General features: G+C 46.1%; 1 protein-coding gene across 8 annotated transcripts in view; it reads right to left on the bottom strand.

The window, feature by feature from the left end:
• Nucleotides 1–2,077: 2,077 nt before the first annotated feature.
• Nucleotides 2,078–20,390, bottom strand: part of AATK (apoptosis associated tyrosine kinase) — a 150,348-nt gene continuing 132,035 nt past the window's right edge. For all 8 annotated transcript variants that reach the window (XM_069750785.1, XM_069750782.1, XM_069750783.1 and 5 more), the window contains 4 exons: nt 8,152–10,924; nt 7,375–7,471; nt 5,445–5,708; nt 2,078–3,169 (listed from right to left, as the gene is read on the bottom strand). In XM_069750785.1, the coding sequence (XP_069606886.1) occupies nt 3,141–3,169; nt 5,445–5,708; nt 7,375–7,471; nt 8,152–10,924 (3,163 nt within the window). In that variant the 3' untranslated portion in view covers nt 2,078–3,140. The remainder of the gene's footprint in view (nt 3,170–5,444; nt 5,709–7,374; nt 7,472–8,151; nt 10,925–20,390) is intronic.

Raw genomic sequence — 20,390 nt, 5'->3', positions numbered from 1 at the left:
GATAAAAATAAACTATTCCCACTTCTATTTTTTTAAAGCATTCTTGCTTGGTAGCATTTTATTTTCTCCCCACACCTGCCTAAAACATTTGCACAGTATTGTTTCTATTTGTCCAATTATAGTATGTACATGCACATAATGAGTATGTATGTAGCTAAAAAAAAAAATAGGCCATTCATGACTTTAGCAAAATCAGGGATATTTTCCTGCTCCTGTTTGAGTCGGGGTTTTATCGTTGATGAGCAGCGTTCCACCGCGATCTGTGCACGTACGATTTTTCAGATTTCTTTGGCTTTCAGGTTTCATTGAAGTGGCCAAATTGTGCACTCCCAAAAAATGCCACAAGGGATATAAGTATTTAGATGGCTTGCAAACCTATTGCAATATTAGAAGGGGGTAAAAATAAAAATTTCCATGGTGGCCACTGCTATGATGCCTCCATTATTTACACTGCAGCTCTGCTCACTTTGGGTGGGAACCTGGACACTGATTACAGAAACGAGGTCCTGTTATATTATTGTCTCCTATCTATCCACATTGTGTGCAGTAATCTTCCACTGGAGGGCGAAGTTGTAACGGGACCCCTGTTAAGGTACTGTCACACTAGACGATATCACTAGCGATCCGTGACGTTGCAGCGTCCTCGCTAGCGATATCGTCCAGTGTGACAGGCAGCAGCGATCAGGCCCCTGCTGGGAGATCGCTGGTCGGGGAAGAAAGTCCAGAACTTTATTTCGTCGCTGGACTCCCCGTAGACATCGCTGAATCGGCGTGTGTGACACCGATTCAGCGATGTCTTCGCTGGTAACAAGGGTAAACATCGGGTAACTAAGCGCAGGGCCGCGCTTAGTAACCCGATGTTTACCCTGGTTACCATCCTAAAAGTAAAAAAACAAACACTACATACTTACCTACAGCCGTCTGTCCTCCAGCGCTGTGCTCTGCTCTCCTCCTGCTCTGGCTGTGAGCGTCGGTCAGCCGGAAAGCAGAGCGCTGACGTCACCGCTCTGCTTTCTGGCTGCCCGGCGCTCACAGCCAGACCAGAGAAGCAGAGCGCCGAGGACAGACAGCGGAAGGTAAGTATGCAGCGTCTGTTTTTTTACTTTTTAGGATGGTAACCAGGGTAAACATCGGGTTACTAAGCGCGGCCCTGCGCTTAGTTACCCGATGTTTACCCTGGTTACCGGGGACTTCGGGATCGTTGGTCGCTGGAGAGCTGTCTGTGTGACAGCTCTCCAGCGACCAAACAGCGACGCTGCAGCGATCCGGATCGTTGTCGGTATCGCTGCAGCATCGCTATGTGTGACGGTACCTTTAGGATATTAGACAAGCTTTGTTTACATATCCAGCAGCAGACCAACATGGAGGACACTGCAGATCATGGGCACAATATATTAGTAATTTATCTTTCTGATAGTTGTACATTCAACTTTTATTAAACTCTTGACACCCTCTAAATACGCAAATCTGTTATTTTTATATTTTTATTTTTTTGCAGTCCTCTATATTTCATGACGGCCTGTAAGAAAAGGTAGCCTTGTATGGGAAAGAGGCCACTACTACATGACCAGTGACTATTTGAACTGCTGAGAAACAACAACCCCCAGCATGTGGCTGGCAGAGACTGCTAGGTATTGTAATTTCAACAGTAGCAGGTGCAAACATGTTCACTTTGCCTCCATGATTGGCATTATAATGTATTACACCACCACTGTGGCATTAGGCAGGTTGACCTGATAACAGGTCTGTCCATAAAGACATGCAGTTTAGGTTAAAAATAAGTGGATGCATGAGAAATGGGGATGGAGTCACTCTGAGGTGGCCACCATTTTGTGGACCAAATCAATGAGGACATTGGGGTGGGGATATGTGAAGCTGCCTTTAACGACCAATTACAGCACAGCTTTCATTTTTCATCATTCTCTTGATGGATAAAATATGTGCTCTGATTGGTTGCCATGGGCAACAAAAACCGTTTCAATTTCAGTCAAGTCTCAAACCTTCCCCAATGTTTTCAGTTCACAAAATGGCCGCTGCCCCTCTATAGATAAAAGGAGCAAACGGCTGACGCCTCAGCTGAGGTTATTGTCTGTTCATGTTTGACGCGTAAAGTGCTGCGTTACATTATGTCGGAATCAAGATAACAAGTGAGGTCTTCTATGGGTGCACACAAATCATATGGAGGTCATTGTAAAAAATAAATCCTTTGTACACTGGCCCTTATACTCTCGCTTATACAATATACAGTATATAGATATGCATATATACACACACAAGATGGGGTGTGAGGTGGGCCCAGAGCATTTGCACAGGTCACCTCACAAACAGCAGGACAGATCGATCGTTCATTTGTAATCTGTTACAAAATATAAATATTTTCATCCACCTGTAGGTCCTATGGATAGACCTGTCTGGTGCTCCCTCAAGAGCCATGGTGACCTTTTTTTTTTTTTCTGGATCCAACAGGTTTCTTAACTGTTCCAGGATACATCCTTATGGCTGTGGCTTGACAGTTCGGTCACTGGGACATGCAATGTCCATTAATTTGCAGTGCAGTGTCATAAATATATAATTTTCTTCCCCACTGCCATACTGCGCTTTTAGAAAAGTCCAACCTTTACACTGGCATTGGAGAATCCGATATGATTTTAGCATCTTATTGGGTGAAAGAAGGGCATTAATTTTGATATACAATTATATTTTTCATCTCATTGGTCAGTGAGTTAATGGTGGAAATCTATTCACAACTTAGTCTTTGTGACGTCGGCCAATTTGTACGTTTACTCAGCTGCCATACCAATGGTCAATTCCACAAAATGGCTGCCTTACCTGTGAGTGGGGTCATGGGGGACAGGTATTGGGATGCTATGTACACAGAGTAGGTACACATACCCACATTCATCAGAAGATCGGCACACTTATGGACCATGCGGCCCTACAGACACGCCAGTCCAAGTCTGAACCTTGAGTGCAAACCACAGTAATGTCCTCCCCCTTGCGTACACCATTCGCATCTGGGGATAAAAGGGTTCCTCGACAGCAGCAACCAAATAGACATTAAGACTTTCCTCCAGACAGCTCCATGGCGTGATGGGCTGTCCAGTCCTGAGTTTCGGACGCCTCCAATTAAAATCCGCACATTAGACTTGATCTCCGGTCTTTATTTTGTCTGAGTGGAAGCAGAAAGCATGGAGATTAGTAAAGAGCCTAATGTATGCTAAAAATATGGGGAAAAAAAGGCTGTCATCCTAATGGGTCCTAAGCGTCCCCATTCTAACAATGTAAAGATGGTTCACCAGCATTACACTGCCATAGGGGTGGCATGAAAGAACTGGTACAACTTTACTTGTAATAGAAGACACAATAGCGTGACTGAGTCTCTAATAACTCCTACACAGTTCTTGCATGCACTAAGACTCTCGTTTCTTCCTTTTCCTATCTCGTGCTGAAATGGAACTCTTTCCTATCAGGTCCACTATCCGCACAGGTTTCTTCTTCTTTGTCCCTCTCACAGTTACAGCTCATGCTCTCGTCTTTTTCAAGGGCTTAGTTGTAGATGGTCACTTTTGAGTCTGGCGTTTTGTTTGTCATCTCCTTCAGGCAGTGGATACTCGCTACTCTCCTGGCAACCATACCTCACCATTTCTTTAGGAGTCAGTTTCTCTGACGCCTTCACTCGCTTTTCAGTCTTCTTGCTTTCCTCCCTTTGACATTGCGGTAGACCTCTATACTTAGGCATTTATCTTGCTATGGTGGGCTTCTCCTTATGAGTGACTCACAAGTCTACTACCTAGGAAAACCATGGTGGTAACCTCCTCTCCATGACGAAACCTGAGGCAGCACACCTTACTGGCTAATGTGGAAGATGCAGAGATTCAACCTGCTGCTCATTCCCTCGACTGCCCCTGAGCGAATATGGACCTGAAGTAATCAGAGGCCATATCTACCTTTCATACTCCTGTGTACAGTCACACTACATGTGAAAAAAAAAAATTTAATCGCCTAAAACCCAGCTCGGCTAAGACTTGGCTGCCCATTCTACTCACACTTAGATTGGCAAGAAGACAGGGGGCTAATATGCAAACAGATGCAATATTAGAGGGGCTAGAAATGTCTCAAAGGAGACCGGCTCTCATAAGAGGATGAACATCTCAGTCCAGTTTTCAACACTCTTAAGGTACCTTCACACATAACGATATCGTTGCTATTTGTGACGTAGCAACGATATCGTTAATGAAATCGTTCTGTGTGACAGCGACCAACGATCAGGCCCCTGCTGGGAGATCGTTGGTCGCTGAACAAAGTCCAGAACTTTAAGGCCCCTTCACATTAAGCGACGCTGCAGCGATACCGACAACGATCCGGATCGCTGCAGCGTCGCTGTTTGGTCGCTGGAGAGCTGTCACACAGACCGCTCTCCAGCGACCAACGATGCCGGTAACCAGGGTAAACATCGGGTAACTAAGCGCAGGGCCGCGCTTAGTAACCCGATGTTTACCCTGGTTACCATGCTAAAAGTAAAAAAAAACAAACAGTACATACTTACCTACCGCTGTCTGTCCTCCAGCGCTGTGCTCTGCACTCCTCCTGTACTGGCTGTGAGCCGGAAAGCAGAGCGGTGACGTCACCGCTCTGCTTTCCGGCTCACAGACAGTACAGGAGGAGAGCAGAGAAGCAGAGCGCAGCGCTGGAGGACAGACAGCGGTAGGTAAGTATCTAGTGTTTGGTTTTTTTTTACTTTTAGCATGGTAACCAGGGTAAACATCGGGTTACTAAGCGCGGCCCTGCGCTTAGTTACCCGATGTTTACCCTGGTTACCGGCATCGTTGGTCGCTGGAGAGCGGTCTGTGTGACAGCTCTCCAGCGACCAAACAGCGACGCTGCAGCGATCCGGATCGTTGTCGGTATCGCTGCAGCGTCGCTTAATGTGAAGGGGCCTTTACACCAACACCAATGTTGGTATGGCACTGTCGTAGAATGCCATCTGTGCCTCCAATCAGTGAAATTTCTGATCTGCTGCGATCACCTCTTAAGTATGATTATTGTAAAGTGAAAGCGTCTAATAATAACAAAAGTTCTGCCACAAAGACCATTAAACTTCAGATAGTGGCGCTACTGAATACGCTAAAAATTAATTCTATTGTACGCATTGACGCGATCATCACTTTCCCATTCATACATGACTGATGTGAAGCTAAATGTTTTTGTGGAACCTAAAACCACAAGCTGCACCGCACCCAACCTCCGACAACAACTTCCTCATAGAGATGAGAAATAACCTCCGAACCTCACATATAATATAGTTAATACAAGCTGCACAGACAGGTCAGGAACCATTTATAGGGCAGTGAGACTGATGACAAGTCCAGCAATCTCTCCATTTGTAGGTTAGTGGTCTTTAAAAATAAGAAAAGGCACAAATAATAATTGCAGGTTGTCCTCACCTTCCAGTGATCCAACGGCATTATCGGCCACTTGTGTTATAGAGAATCGAGACACAGCAGTTGGAGAGACGCTGAATCTGGAAAACTGAACAGGCAGCTGCGGCTTCTGGATGGGCATCGGAGTGGGCACAAGAGTGGGTGTAGGTATGGGATCAGGGGTGCTGTCCACTTCAGTATTCAGCACGACCGGCGTTAAAGAGGTTATAAAGGAAGATTTCACAGGTTTAATGGGCAAGGCCTCGTCCCACTCAAACTCTCCACCGGCTGCCAAGGAACAGACAAAAGAGTTAGTCCATCCAACACTGGGTGACCGAAAAAGCATCTACATGAGAGCCAATACGGCTGACAATACGACTGTAAGACAGATACTTCCTGTCCTAGAAACTGAAGGAAGGGGAAGTGTGGATCACAACCAGACAATGAGAATGGGGTCGTTGTGCCTATGTGTGACCACTGTTATAGACGGGGAATAGAGCGATCGTTATGTCTGTACAACCCCACTCTATTCATATTGCAGACAGAGGACCCCCCATTCTGGTGGGGGTCTCAAAGGTCAGATCGTCACCAAATATTAGATTTCTCACTTATACCGTGGACAGGTGTTGTTTGTGAGGAAAATCCCATTAATTACTGCATTGCATCAATACCCTAATGTACCGAATTTATAATTTCCTCCAGCAAGCACAGGTCTTGAAAATGCCACACAATTTAAGCTATATTAGGAATTTTTCATTATGCAAGAATTAAGGTTTAAAGTGGACCTGTCGTTTTTTTTTTTTTTGTTTTTTTTTTTTTAACCTGGTGTAAATGCTGTTCACCTGAATCCAGCGTTGCTTTTCTTTTGTTCCTGCTCCTTTCCTGAGATATGGCCCCCTTTTCCCTGTATGTCAATCCAGTCAACTCTAACTAAGGAGGTGTGATTATCAAGAAGACTCCCACAGAGTAGAGCTAAGAACCACGCCCAATTGGCTAAAACCACTAGATCGATATACAGGAAACAGAGAGGCGCAGAAACAAAAGAAAAATAATGCAGGATTTAGGAGAACAGCATTTACTACAGATAAAAATTGCATATTTATTATTCGCACACGTTTTAGCTGTGCAGGCGTATCGCCCCCCTGCACTTTTTCGCTCTGTGTGGGAATCTTCTTCATTCAAAGCTGCATTGATTTACTGGATTATCTCCCATGTGTCAGCTTAATGTCTATGTACGTCACAGACAGGCCCACGTCAGGCCATACAGGAGTACCGAATAGGCTTAGAGACTGTAATCTCAAGCGCAGTAGTGGTTAATCCACAAGTGCACATATCCGAAAGGGAACATTTATATTAAAGGATATGTCCATCTTTACAACAAATTGGTTTTTTCCACAGCTCCAATGCATGTAAAGTGAAAAACAAAGACATTTTTCACGTAGTCTCGCTTTGTTTCTGCAGCTTCTATGCCAACCTATGTGTTGCCAAAGAAACGGACTACAAGCATACTCTGGGCAGTCCAATCCTGCAATCATACACTCTCTTCTATCTGATATCTACCTTATACTACCATACACCTAATAGGTTAGCAAGAAGTAGGGGAAAGATAATAGGTGTATGACTACAGGATCAGGCTACTTGTTTGTAGTCTGTTACCATGGAGATGCATGGGTTTGCATTTCTGCTGTTGACACTAAATCGTAGTAGATTTTTATTCAAGACCTTATTGCCAAGCTGCATCATTTTTCTTTTTAGATGCATTGGGTCAAAATAAATAAAGGTGCTTTTAGGGTGACCGATCCTCAGAGACACTACATTAGTTATACTTGAAGGATGCTGTGACAACATGAACCCTAAATCTGGTACAAGTGTAATACCCAAGTCCCCCATATTCCTTCCCTTGCCACTCCAGAAAGCTCCTTGCCCTTATTATTTTATTTATTTACTTTTTTACCTAGGAGGTGGTTTGTGGGCTCCTTAAAAGTCATCTCCTGCAGCACAGAGGGAAGTTCTGGGATTTCCTGATCCGGTAGCTCCAGTGTTGGGCTCTCCTGGAACCAAAGCAACACAACAGGTCTTAGGATCCTGTCTACACTGTGGAGGCCTCCCTATACATTTACCATCAACACTGACTGCAGCACTCATCAGGACGAAGGGCCACAGATCACGGAAGGCCCATTATATAAGTCTTTGGCTACGTTCAGATTAGCGTTGCGCGCCGCTGCGTCGGCGACGCGACGCACGGAAAAACGAAATTTTTGACGAAAATCGGACGCAAGAAAAATGCAACTTGTTGCATTTTCTTGCGTCCGACGATAGCGTCAAATACGATGCACGTGTAGGAAAACGCAACAAGAAAAACGCATGCGTCCCCCATGTTAAACATAGGGGCGCATGACGCGTGCGTCGTCGCTGCGTTTCCCGATGCAGCGTCGGGAAACGCTAATCTGAACATAGCCTTTACTGGAAATCCCATGTGGTCAACCACCCTCCCTCCACCATATTCGAAGATACTGGGAACTCTCAGTTGGCGCCAAAATAAAAGTCCAACATTGACACTTATGAGTTCAGTCTCATTGATGTATATGAAAATTATGTGCAACCACATCCTAATATTTCCACTAATATCTAGGTAAAAAAAATTGAATGATTGTGAGGGTATGCTGGGGGCTGCAGTTTGGAGACCGCTGATCTATGAGAACATTTTATGTTACTTCCGAAAGTTATATACCTGATCAAATAAATAGACTGTGACATCGTCAAAGAAAGAGACCGCCTTCTTCTTCCTGTCCAGTTCGGTGGTTTCAGCCTGTGGCAAGAAACCAGGTGGCACTTTGAGGAGGCTTCTGAGATGCCCACAGCTCTCATTATCTGTGATAACAATGGGCACGGTGGTGTGTTCTTCTTCACTTTCTTCGCTGTGCTCCTGGATATTATAGCATCGGAGTTCTTCATCTGACTCGTCGCTGTCATCACTTTCTTCATCTTCGTCATCTTCCTCTGTAGAGTCGCCAACTTTACCTTCCTTCCGGATCAGTGGAGGAGAAAGGCATTTGGGTAGATGGCAGGCTCCCAGTACTTCTCGATTGCCTGACTTGTCATCTGCCTGCAGACCCGTGGTCAGTGTGATGCTACCTGTTGCACCTGGTTTGACCATACAAGTTTTGGTCAGGCACAACTGAACAGGGGACAGTGTGAAGGTCCTGTGAGAGGGGGTTGGCTCGACAGATGAACTTATGTTGGGCTGCTTCTCAGTAGAGGAATCTAATCCCAAACCTTCATCCACTGACTCTTCCCTAACTATCAGAGGAGGCGCCAGCAATGAAACCTCTTTTGGAGAAGTAGAAGGTAGTGAAGAAACCGTTATCTCCGGAAAAGCTTCTTCCACCTTGGTCGTAGAAGGAGAATGATCAACATTTAAGTCCTCAACATTTTCTCCTAAATCTGAGACAGTGGTTTCTACATCCAGCTTTGTACACAGCAAGCTCTCGGAGGCTTCTTGCAGTTCTCTTTCATCTCCTTGGTCGCCCTCCTCCTCTTCTTCGCGATTAAAAGAGTCATAGTCTGAGAAATATGCAGAATCTCTGTAGGGATTCTTGGCATCTAGACCTTGTAAATCACTGCTTACTGAGCGGGACATTGGCATATCTCCAGGTTCCAGGCTATGTTCCTGGGACTGACTGAGCTGGTAGTAAACTTCGCTTTCTCTGTTGTCTTGTGGTTCTTTCAAAACGAACTCCGGAGACTCATAGTTTTCCGTGTCATAGCCACTGTCAAGTGCTTTGTGCTGTGCACATGGGGCATAGGTTGCAAGGCCAAATGCCTCACACGAGCTGGCAGTAGATGGCATGTCCAAAGAATCCAAAGAGTCCGGAGTGCCTACTTGTTTCTGCAGGGACCTGAAGGATGGAGCCATGTCTCCTCTCTCGCTGGAGAGGTCTGTATACACCCCTGAAGTTAGCTCCATGGTATCCTCATCTTCACTGTCACTGTGCATCTGATAAAAGTCTTTATGGACGGACTTCTCCTCTGGGTCCTTTATCTCTTTATCTGGAGAAAGTGAGACTTCTTGAGATACAGCAATAGATACGTTGTCCTTTTCTGTGGTCTGAAGGTTACATGAAGACTCTAAAACTTCACAATTTATTATCAAACCTACCCCAAGTGGATCCATTTCTTGACTTGAATCTACATCTGGACTATGTGGAGACTCTAGAGGATGGGGGATGTGATCGGGATGTGGTACAGTGGTTTTAGCTTGTGTGGGGGAGCACTGTCCAGGAGGGACCTGAGTTTCTGAAAGTTCTTGTGTCATATGCTCTTCAGCTTTATAAAAATCTTCCTGCAATCCTTCAGCTATGGACATGTTATTGTCTCCTTCTCCAGTCTCCATGGCCTGCCATGTTTCAGGTCCGTATGGTGGCAATGACTCGTTTTCCTGGGTGTCTTCAGAGCGGTGGTTACACCAGACACCAGGGCTGTGTGGTTGCGGTTCACTTGAGATATTATTGTTCGATGAAATGTTTGATGCCCAATGTGGGGAAAATGCGGGAAGCTGTGAAGTCCTTTCAGATATGTCCAAACCATCTTCAGCTTCAATTGTAACAGAATCGAACCTACAGATCTGCCCAATGTCCTCGCTTTCTGAAACATTTGACAGTGGTACTTCTTCTCCGTGGCATGTAGGATTGAAAGATGGTGAGGGTCCAAGAGGGTCAACAAAACCCTCGCACCTGTTGTTCTCTGCTACTGGGTGTTCTTCTGCCTCACCTCCACAGGGAGAGCATGAATTTCGATTTTTGGCCTGATCTACCCAACAGGTCTCTTCAGTAGAGCTACCTACATGTATCAACAAGGGCTCCATCGAAAGGCTTATGGCAGGACTATGCTCAGACTGCTCCTCATCTGCACTGAGTTCTTCTTTATCTTTTGGGCTATGCTGTTCATGCTGTGGGATGTCTTCTTGATGGACGTTGCCTAAATGTTCCTCAATACGGATGTAGTAGTCTCCTGCCACTGACGGACTACGGGCGCTCACAACTGGTACCAACTCAAGTGGCCGAGAGTCAGAAGTACAGTCCTTATTCTCATATCCAGATGGCGACACACCCAGACTGATTCTGTCTCCAGTGCCTGTTGTGTAGTACATGTCCTGGTATTGTTGGCAACCAGGACTCAGTGGGTATTGGTCATGCCGTCCACGCTCCCACTTATACTCAAAGTTGAGCCCCTGGCTTGTCTGAGTGACTGTTAACACATCATCTCCATCAGAGTGAAATCCATCAGACGAGAAATGCTCCAGTAGTGGGTAGGAAGAGAGCTCCGATTCATGGTGCGCCCCGCTATCGGCTCCACCATTGGGTTTCATGGCGTTCCAGCGCTTTTCAAATTCTTCCTCCAGCTCGTCAGCACCCTTAACACTTAAGTAGGACAGAAGAAGGTGCACCTCCTCGACTGAGGGTCTTTGCTCTGGTTGCAGCCAGCAAAACTGCATCACCTCATACCTGGAAGAGAAAACAGACTTGAGTGAGTGCAATGACAAAAAAAAATGGAAACATTCACCTTGTCAATAGGCTGTGCACTTACAAAATATGGATGTGACCGTACACATTAAAGAATTCAACCTCTCCATAAACATGCATGCTCAGTTTGGTGATTGTGCATGTTTATTTCAATGGGAAAAGGGAAATCAATCTCTTATCTCCTATAGAAACAAAAGACTGAGCAAGCTGAAATCAAACATGCTCGATCCTTCTTTCCCCAACATCTGTCATCAGGGAAAGTTGGCTGGTCCCTGTAAGCATTAGATCATTGGCCAACATCAGAATATGTAGGGAGAAGTCACAGAAGTCCCCAATTTGAACATTTTCCATAGATTATCAGCAGGAATAACAGCGGAACGGCACAACTTAGAGCTATGTTATGTGATGATGAGGTTTTATTGAGTGATTGGGCACATTTCTAACCTTTGCTACGTTTCTATGGCATGTGACCTGCCATGTGTAGGTTTCTCTGGTGACTTATTCATCCTGTGCACATGTTTTTCTGGTTGGAGAAAATCCCTGGTGACTCCTAGTTTCCAAGATGATACAATTGATGCCTCTATTCCCTTCCCTGTCGCGCGTTATGGAAATTGTACTCCTCCATTATTAGTTCCAAGCTTTGGCTCAACAGCAGAACAGCCAAGAATGGCTGATGTGTTATAAAGCGATATATACCATACTGTTAAAGGGGTTCTTCACTGAACAATTCCTACTTTTTAGAAAAATATTTAGGCTATGAGCTGATCACAAATTTTCATGGTGCTGATACCCCCATTGATCAGCTTTGGGGAAACCTTAATATAAGTATTCAATTTCCCTGCAGTGCCTCCACAGGGAAGATTGAGTATTACACACCACTCCATTCACTTTTCTCTGTAACATAGGACAAGTCCTTCAGAGATAGTTTTTCTTTATCCATGACAGATGACCCCCTCAGAACATACTTAAAGGGATTGTCTGATTCAAAGAAAACAATACTTCATAAGAGAAAGCAGATAGCAGCTACAAAGAGTGTCTCCCTCTCTGGAAGACCCTGTGATGGTTATCCAGGGCAATTAAAGACTCAATGCATCATTTGCATTTATTTAAGTCATTTTTCTTTCTTTTTTTTTTTTTAGGTCTTGTGATATTCATTGATAATTTGTACATCAAACTCTTCAAAGTGACACACGTGGTGTTAGGGCTAGCGGAACGCACTGAGTAAATAGATGAAGTTATAGGTGCGTTCGCAGCCCGGGGTCCACCGTGCAGGAGGAACCTGCTGCTAGCAAATGGCACTATATGGCGGTATACACGAACTCTGCTACCTCACAGAGTCGCTGATATAGAAAAGGACTGTGTCCTGTTAAGCTCACAGGAGCACACAGATAACTGCTGAGCAGATAGCAGTCAGTGGTCATGCAGTCAGGAAAGCACACAACCAATTCCTCACCGGAGGAGCCGGTATTCTAGTGGCTTATTTCAGCAGGGCCCTGAATACATGCAACCAAACTCCTGACGGGAGGTGCCGGTATTCTAATGGCTTTTACAGCCGACCCTGACCACAGGCATACATGACCACACTGGCGCAAAGCACATAACAAAGATTAATACTAGCGCATGGTCGTGCGGTCATGCAAACCTTTTATAGCTGCAGCAACTACAGGACCTTCCCAGAAGGACCAATGGCACAGTGTCAGACTGAGCGAGACGCTGGGACCGACGCCTCCGCTGAGCGGGCTCCACTGCGGCAGGAGAAGAATAGGAGACCGCAGAGGAGATGGCTCCAGATTCCCCCTGTGCAGAGGTGGGAACTCGATCCCTAACAGCACCCTCCCTCCCAGGGCCCCCCCCCGGACCTCACTACGCTCGAAGGCAGCAATGAGCTGCTGAGCCTGACTGTGCTCAGCAGGCTCCCAGGACCATAACCCTTCCAGTCCACCAAATAAAATTTTTTGCCACGTACCACCTTGCACCCCAAAGTAGCGTTCACCTCGTAATCGTCAACCCTCAACCTACTGTCTCCTTCCCCATAATCCTGTAGAATGTAAGCCCGCAAGGGCAGGGTCCTCGCCCCTCTGTATCAATCCGTCATTGTTAGTTTGTTTACTGTATGTGATATTTGTAACTTGTATGTAACCCCTTCTCATGTACAGCACCATGGAGTCAATGGTGCTATATAAATAAATGATAATAATAATAACACAGGTCAACAAAAAAAAAAATTTTTTCTGGTGTCCAAAATATTTTAATGAATTTGGGGTATTTTTGGGGTGCTGATTCTGAATATGCTATCAGTTTTGCCAGATTGGCTCAAGTTTTTGAGATTTTTGGTATCTTATTTATAGCACTTGTTGGTAAATGCGACGCATCATCTCATTAATTTCTTTGGATTAGTACTTGAACTGAGCAGTTCTCAATATAGTTTTGTGTTAATTAGTGTTCTAAAAGTTTGTTCATAGCTTGATTTTTGCACTAACTTTATGTTGTTGTCTGTTTTCCAGTGAAAAGCATGAACTCATCAAGAAGAAGTTGTCTTAACGATCCAGACTCATTCTGTTACATTTGTGGTGAATACACACTGCCAATACACACTTCATCATCATCAGGTGGGGGAAGGTCAGGTAACATGGTAAACACAGGTACAGGCACATCTTCACAATGAGGGACAGGCCTTCTTGCAGATTCCATGTTAGGATACTCCCATTTTCGTTTCTTATGCTTATTGAATCCTTGCACTTGCACTGCACAGAAATAACAGTCATCATGATGATTTTTTTGCTCTCTCCACACCATTGGAACACCAAATTTGAAGCTTTTTCTTTGTCCTTTGCTCCATTTTCGTAATAATTCGATACATGCTTTGCACACTATGTGTGGTGCCCAAAACTTGTCTTGGTCCCCAAGCATAACCCCAAAATAGGCAAAATACACTTTTTTTACGAAGTCTGTTATGTTTCTTCTATGTTTTGGCAGTGTGTATTCACCACAAATGTAACAGAATGAGTCTGGATCGTTAAGACAACTTCTTCTTGATGAGTTCATGCTTTTCACTGGAAAACAGACAACAACATAAAGTTAGTGCAAAAATCAAGCTATGAACAAACTTTTAGAACACTAATTAACACAAAACTATATTGAGAACTGCTCAGTTCAAGTACTAATCCAAAGAAATTAATGAGATGATGCGTCGCATTTACCAACAAGTGCTATAAATAAGATACCAAAAATCTCAAAAACTTGAGCCAATCTGGCAAAACTGATGACATATTCAGAATCAGCAGCCCAAAGTTACCCTAAATTCGATGAAATATCTTTGGCACCAAAAATGCTGTTGACCAGTGTAATCGTCCGAAGACGAACCCGATGTCCCGGCAGATGACTCGGAAAACCAGGACATGTATACGGGCTTCAAGAGGGACACATGAAAGGTGTCGGTGATACCCAGGCGTGGCGGAAGGGCCAGACCGTAGACCATAGGGTTAACCTGTTCGAGGACCTTGAAGGGGCCCAAGTAGCGAGGAGGTGCAAACTTGGTGGACTCAACTCGCAGCCTGATGTTACGGGCGGAGAGCCAAACTAAGTCGCCAGGAGCAAATGTCAGAGCGGAGCGCTGATGTGCATCAGCGGAGGACCTCATGGAATGGCATCCTGAGTGCTGTCCCAAATGTCCCGTGCCTCCACAGCCCAGTTTTCCACCCTGGAGTCGGCGGAAGACACGGGCATAGGCACAGGAACCCGCTGATGCTGACCATAGTTAAGGAGGAATGGGGTCTGTCCAGTGGAGTCAGCTACGGCGTTGTTCAGCGCAAACTCCGCCCACGATAGCAAGGATGCTCAGTCATCCTGCCTGGTTGAGACAAAATATCGCAAATATGTGACCAAGGTCTGGTTGGCCCTCTCTGCCAACCTATTCGTCTCAGGATGATATGCAGAAGACAGATTCAACTCAATGCTGAGAAGACGACAAAGCTCTCTCCAGAACCGAGACGCAAACTGGGGACCCCGATCACTGCCAATTTTGTCCAGCATACCGTGTAGGCGGAAGATGTATTTTATAAACAACGCTGCCAAGGCCAGTGCAGACGGTAGCCGTGGAAGCGGCACCAAGTGCACCATTTTAGAAAAATGGTCGGTGATAACCCAAATGATGGTGCAGCCACGAGACTTGGATAAGCCCATCACAAAGTCCATCCCGACCATCTCCCAGGGCCTGTCTGTCACCGGCAAGGGATAACGTAACCCAGCTGGCCGTTGTCGAGGAGACTTATTTTTGTTGCAGGAGACACACGCCCTAATATAATCTCTGATGTCACGAACCATATGCAGCCACCAGTACATCCTCGCCAGCCTCTCAGATGTCCTCTTTGTCCCAAAATGTCCACCCACCCTGGACGAATGAGCCCAAGAGGGAACCTCCGGCTGCAAATTAGTAGGTACAAAAGTCTTGCCCGGAGGCACTGACTCTAGCGAAACCAGAGCTACGGTTCTCAGGCTCTCAGAAGGGATAATAAGCCGAGGCTCCCCTTCCTACTCAGAAGAAGACACAACGGAGCGAGAGAGAGCGTCAGCACGAATGTTCTTCTCCCCAGAGAGATAATGGAGTGTGAAGTGGAACCGGGAGAAGAACAAGGACCATCTGGCCTGTCGAGAATTTAGCCGCTGGGCTGTTTGTAAGTATACCAAATGTTTGTGGTCAGTGAAGACTTGGAAGGGAAAGCGAGCCCCCTCCAAAAGATGTCTCCACTCCGAGAAGGCCAACTTCATTGCTAGCAACTCCCTGTCCCCAGTGGAATAATTCCGCTCCGCTGGTGTGAAGGTCTTGGAGAAAAAGAAGCAAGGATGCTTCCGACCTTGAGCATCCTTTTGGAAGAGGACTGCTCCAGCATCAACGGATGAGGCATCCACCTCAAATATAAATGGCTTATCAACATCAGGACGATGTAGGATGGGAGCGCTAGCAAAATGAGACTTAATAGAAGTGAAAGCCTTGGAGACCTCTTCAGACCACAAATTGGGATTTGCTCCCTTCTTGGTGAGGGCTACCAAGGGAGCTGCCAAAGTTGAGAAGTGGGGAATGACCTGACGATAGTAATTAATGAACCCCATAAAGTGCTGCACCGCTTTAAAAGAATGGGGTTCTTGCCAGTCCATCACAGCCTGTAGTTTGGCAGGATCCATAGCCAATCCCTGGGCGGAGATGATATAGCCCAGGAAAGGTAAAGACTCCTGCTCAAACATACACTTCTCCAACTTTGCATAGAGGAAACTTGCCCGTAAGAGGTCGAAGACTCTGCAGACATCTCTCCGGTGGGAGTCAATATCTGGAGAGAAGATGAGAATATCATCCAGATTGACTACAACCGAGGTGGAGAGCATATCCCGAAAGATATCGTTAACAAAGTATTGGAAAATGGCTGGGTCATTACAGAGCCCGAAGGGCATCACCAGATATTCATAGTGCCCATCCCTGGTATTAAAAGCCGTCTTCCATTCGTCCCCCTCACGGATGCGAATCAGGTTATAAGCACCCCGCAGATCTAATTTGGTAAATACCCTTGCTCCCTGTAGCCTATCAAAGAGCTCAGAAATCAGGGGCAACAGGTACTTATTCTTAACGGTGATGGCGTTAAGACCCTTGTAATCTATGCATGGACGTAATTCTCCGTTCTTCTTCTGCACGAAGAAGAACCCCGCCCCTGCAGGTGACACTGACTTCCTAATGAACCCTCTTGCCAAATTCTCCAGGATGTATTGTGACATAGCCTCCATTTCCGAGAGAGAGAGGGGATAGACCCGTCCCCGAGGAGGTTCTGTTCCAGGCATGAGATCAATAGGACAGTCAAAAGGGCGGTGAGGCGGAAGGGTATCCGCAGCCTTTTTTGGAGAACACGTCTGCATAGGACCAATAGCACTTGGGAAGGGAAGTAAGATCTACGGGTATCTCTGTAGTGGTAACCTGAACGCACTCCCTTACATATCTGCCCTTACATGATTCACTCCAACCCAATATCCTCCCAGAGGTCCATTCAATATGTGGGGAGTGGAAATGGAGCCAGGGTATTCCCAGCAGAATCTCGTCTATTCCCTCGGATAGGACAAGAAGGGAAATAATATCCTGATGGGAAGGGGACATGGATAATGTGAAAGGGATAGTCTGATATGTGATTTGTGAGGGCAGTGTTAACCCATTCACTACTCGAACAGTCACCGGTTTGGCGAGCATGACCAGAGGTATTGTGTGGCGGTGAGCAAAGGCAAAGGACATGAAATTCCCCACAAAGCTCGACTGTTAGAGTGGCTGAACCTAAAGTGATTGTTCCTTTAAAGGACAGCTTGGAGGAAAATGCTGCTGTGTCTAGTGAACCACCTCCAATGGTTACTAGACGCGATTGTTTTCCCGACGGCTGTGGACATTTATTAGCATAATGTCCTAACTGTTGGCAAATATTACAAACCACGGGTACTCAAGTGGCCCGGGACTTAGGTCCCGCTCGAGAAACCTCCATGGCCTCATGGGAGTCGGACGCCTTAACGGAAGATTCTAGAGGTCTGGCGAAGGTGGGAGACAGCCGGAACCTCTGCCTACACTGAGTCCGCTCTAACCTCCGCTCGTTAAAACGGAGGTCGATGCAGGTACATATTGTAATGAGCTCCTCCAGTGTGGCGGGAATCTCCCTGGGGGCCAAGGCGTCCTTCACATGGTCTGCCAGTCCTTTCCAGAACATCAGAATAAGGACTTTATCCGGCCACTCCAGCTCTGAGACCAGAGTCCGGAACTGGATGGCGAACTGGCTGACCATGGACGAACTCTGTGTTATTGCCAACAGTTGGAGTGCTGTATCATGTGTGACACGAGGTCCTAGAAAGACCTGTTTCAGAGAGTCCAGGAAGAGAGGAGCACTCTGCACCACACGATTATTGCGCTCCCACAGCGGCGTTGCCCACTCCAACACCCTGCCCGACAAAAGGGATAAGATAAAACCCACTTTCGCCCATTCCGTAGGAAAGCGTGTAGCCAGAAGCTCTAGATGTATGGAGCACTGACTCGCGAATCCCTGACATTGCTTACTGTCACCAGCAAACTTGTCTGGAAGCGAGAGACGGGATAAAGTCGGAGCAGGAGTTTCAGAGGACAAACTGGCTGCAGCCACACTAGCAGCCTGATCAGCGACTGCGGCAACATCCACAGCTGAGGTTGTGTGTTCTAGAGCCGTCAACCTACCCTCCAGCTGCTGGATGTACCACTGTAGACGTTGATTGTCTGCCATTTACTAGCCAGACCCTGGGCTAGTACTCTGTTAGGGCTAGCGGAACGCACCGAGTAAATAAATGAAGTTATTGGTGTGTTCGCAGCCCGGGGTCCACCATGCAGGAGGAACCTGCTGCTAGCATATGGCACTATATGGCGGTATACGCGAACTCTGTTACCTCACAGAGTAGCTGATATAGAAAAGGACTGTGTCCTGTTAAGCACACAGATAACTGCTGAGCAGATAGCAGTCAGTGGTCATGCAGTCAGGAAAGCCCACAACCAATTCCTCACCGGGGGACCTGGTATTCTAGTGGCTTATTTCAGCAGGGCCCTGAATACATGCAACCAAATTCCTGACGGGAGGTGCCGGTATTCTAATGGCTTTTACAGCCGACCATGACCACAGGCATACATGACCACACTGGCGCAAAGCACATAACAAGGATTAATACTAGCGCTTGGCCGTGCGGTCATGCGAACCTTTTATAGCTGCAACAACTACAGGACCTTCCCAGAAGGACCAATAGGAGGCTGCCACAGAACTTGAGCAACTTCCTTGAGGATCAATGGGAGTTGCTGCAGTATCTGAGCATGTGACCCTTGATCTCCAATGAGAGATCTTACCCTAGGCATGCTCAGAAGGGGAAAAGTAGGACTTGGTCCCAAAGACGTCTGCTCGCCACTGACCAGTACTGGCTACAATGGCAGAAGCTGGAAAGGCAGCAGTAACCCTTTGCACAGTGTCAGACTGAGCGAGACGCTGGGACCGACGCCTCCGCTGAGCAGGCTCCACTGTGGCAGGAGAAGAATGGGAGAACACAGCGGAGATGGCTCGAGATTCCCCCTGTGCAGAGGCGGAAGCTCGATCCCTAACATGTGGTTCGTGAATTTTGAGCAAAATGATAAATGCTCTTTATTTGTGTGTTTAACTTGTTTTGCTTCCTTTAAGCATAAAAAGCTGCTATTTCTGCTAAAATACATTTTGAGCTTAAAATATCTGGGGATGGGGGGGGGACTGGCAGGGACCCTAAACCCTTCCCACAATGAAAAAAATGGGGAAAAAAAGGCAAACACATACAGTTAGGGCCAGAAATATTTGGACAGTGACACAAGTTTTGTTATTTTAGCTGTTTACAAAAACATGTTCAGAAATACAATTATATATATAATATGGGCTGAAAGTGCACACTCCCAGCTGCAATATGATAGTTTCCACATCCAAATCGGAGAAAGGGTTTAGGAATCATAGCTCTGTAATGCATAGCGTCCTCTTTTTCAAGGGACCAAAAGTAATTGGACAATGGACTCTAAGGGCTGCAATTAACTTTGAAGGCGTCTCCCTCGTTAACCTGTAATCAATGAAGTAGTTAAAAGGTCAGGGGTGGATTCCAGGTGTGTGGTTTTGCATTTGGAAGCTGTTGCTGTGAGCAGACAACATGCGGTCAAAGGAACTCTCAATTGAGGCGAAGCAGAACATCCTGAGGCTGAAAAAAAAGAAAAAATCCATCAGAGAGATAGCAGACATGCTTGGAGTAGCAAAATCAACAGTTGGGTACATTCTGAGAAAAAAGGAATTGACTGGTGAGCTTGGGAACTCAAAAAGGCCTGGGCGTCCACGGATGACAACAGTGGTGGATGATCGCCGCATACTTAATTTGGTGAAGAAGAACCCGTTCACAACATCAACTGAAGTCCAGAACACTCTCAGTGAAGTAGGTGTATCTGTCTCTAAGTCAACAGTAAAGAGAAAACTCCATGACAGTAAATACAAAGGGTTCACATCTAGATGCAAACCATTCATCAATACCAAAAATAGACAGGCCAGAGTTAAATTTGCAGAAAAACACCTCAAGAAGCCAGCTCAGTTCTGGAAAAGTATTCTATGGACAGATGAGACAAAGATCAACCTGTACCAGAATGATGGGAAGAAAAAAGTTTGGAGAAGAAAGGGAACGGCACATGATCCAAGGCACACCACATCCTCTGTAAAACATGGTGGAGGCAACGTGATGGCATGGGCATGCATGGCTTTCAATAGCACTGGGTCACTTGTGTTTATTGATGACATAAGAGCAGACAAGAGTAGCCGGATGAATTCTGAAGTGTACCGGGATATACTTTCAGCCCAGATTCAGCCAAATGCTGCAAAGTTGATTGGACGGCGCTTCATAGCACAGATGGACAATGACCCCA

Source organism: Ranitomeya imitator, chromosome 2 (assembly GCF_032444005.1).
Source record: "Ranitomeya imitator isolate aRanImi1 chromosome 2, aRanImi1.pri, whole genome shotgun sequence".
Lineage (NCBI taxonomy): Eukaryota > Metazoa > Chordata > Amphibia > Anura > Dendrobatidae > Ranitomeya > Ranitomeya imitator.
Note: the sequence above shows the minus strand (reverse complement) of the source record. Positions and strands in the feature narration are given on the sequence as shown.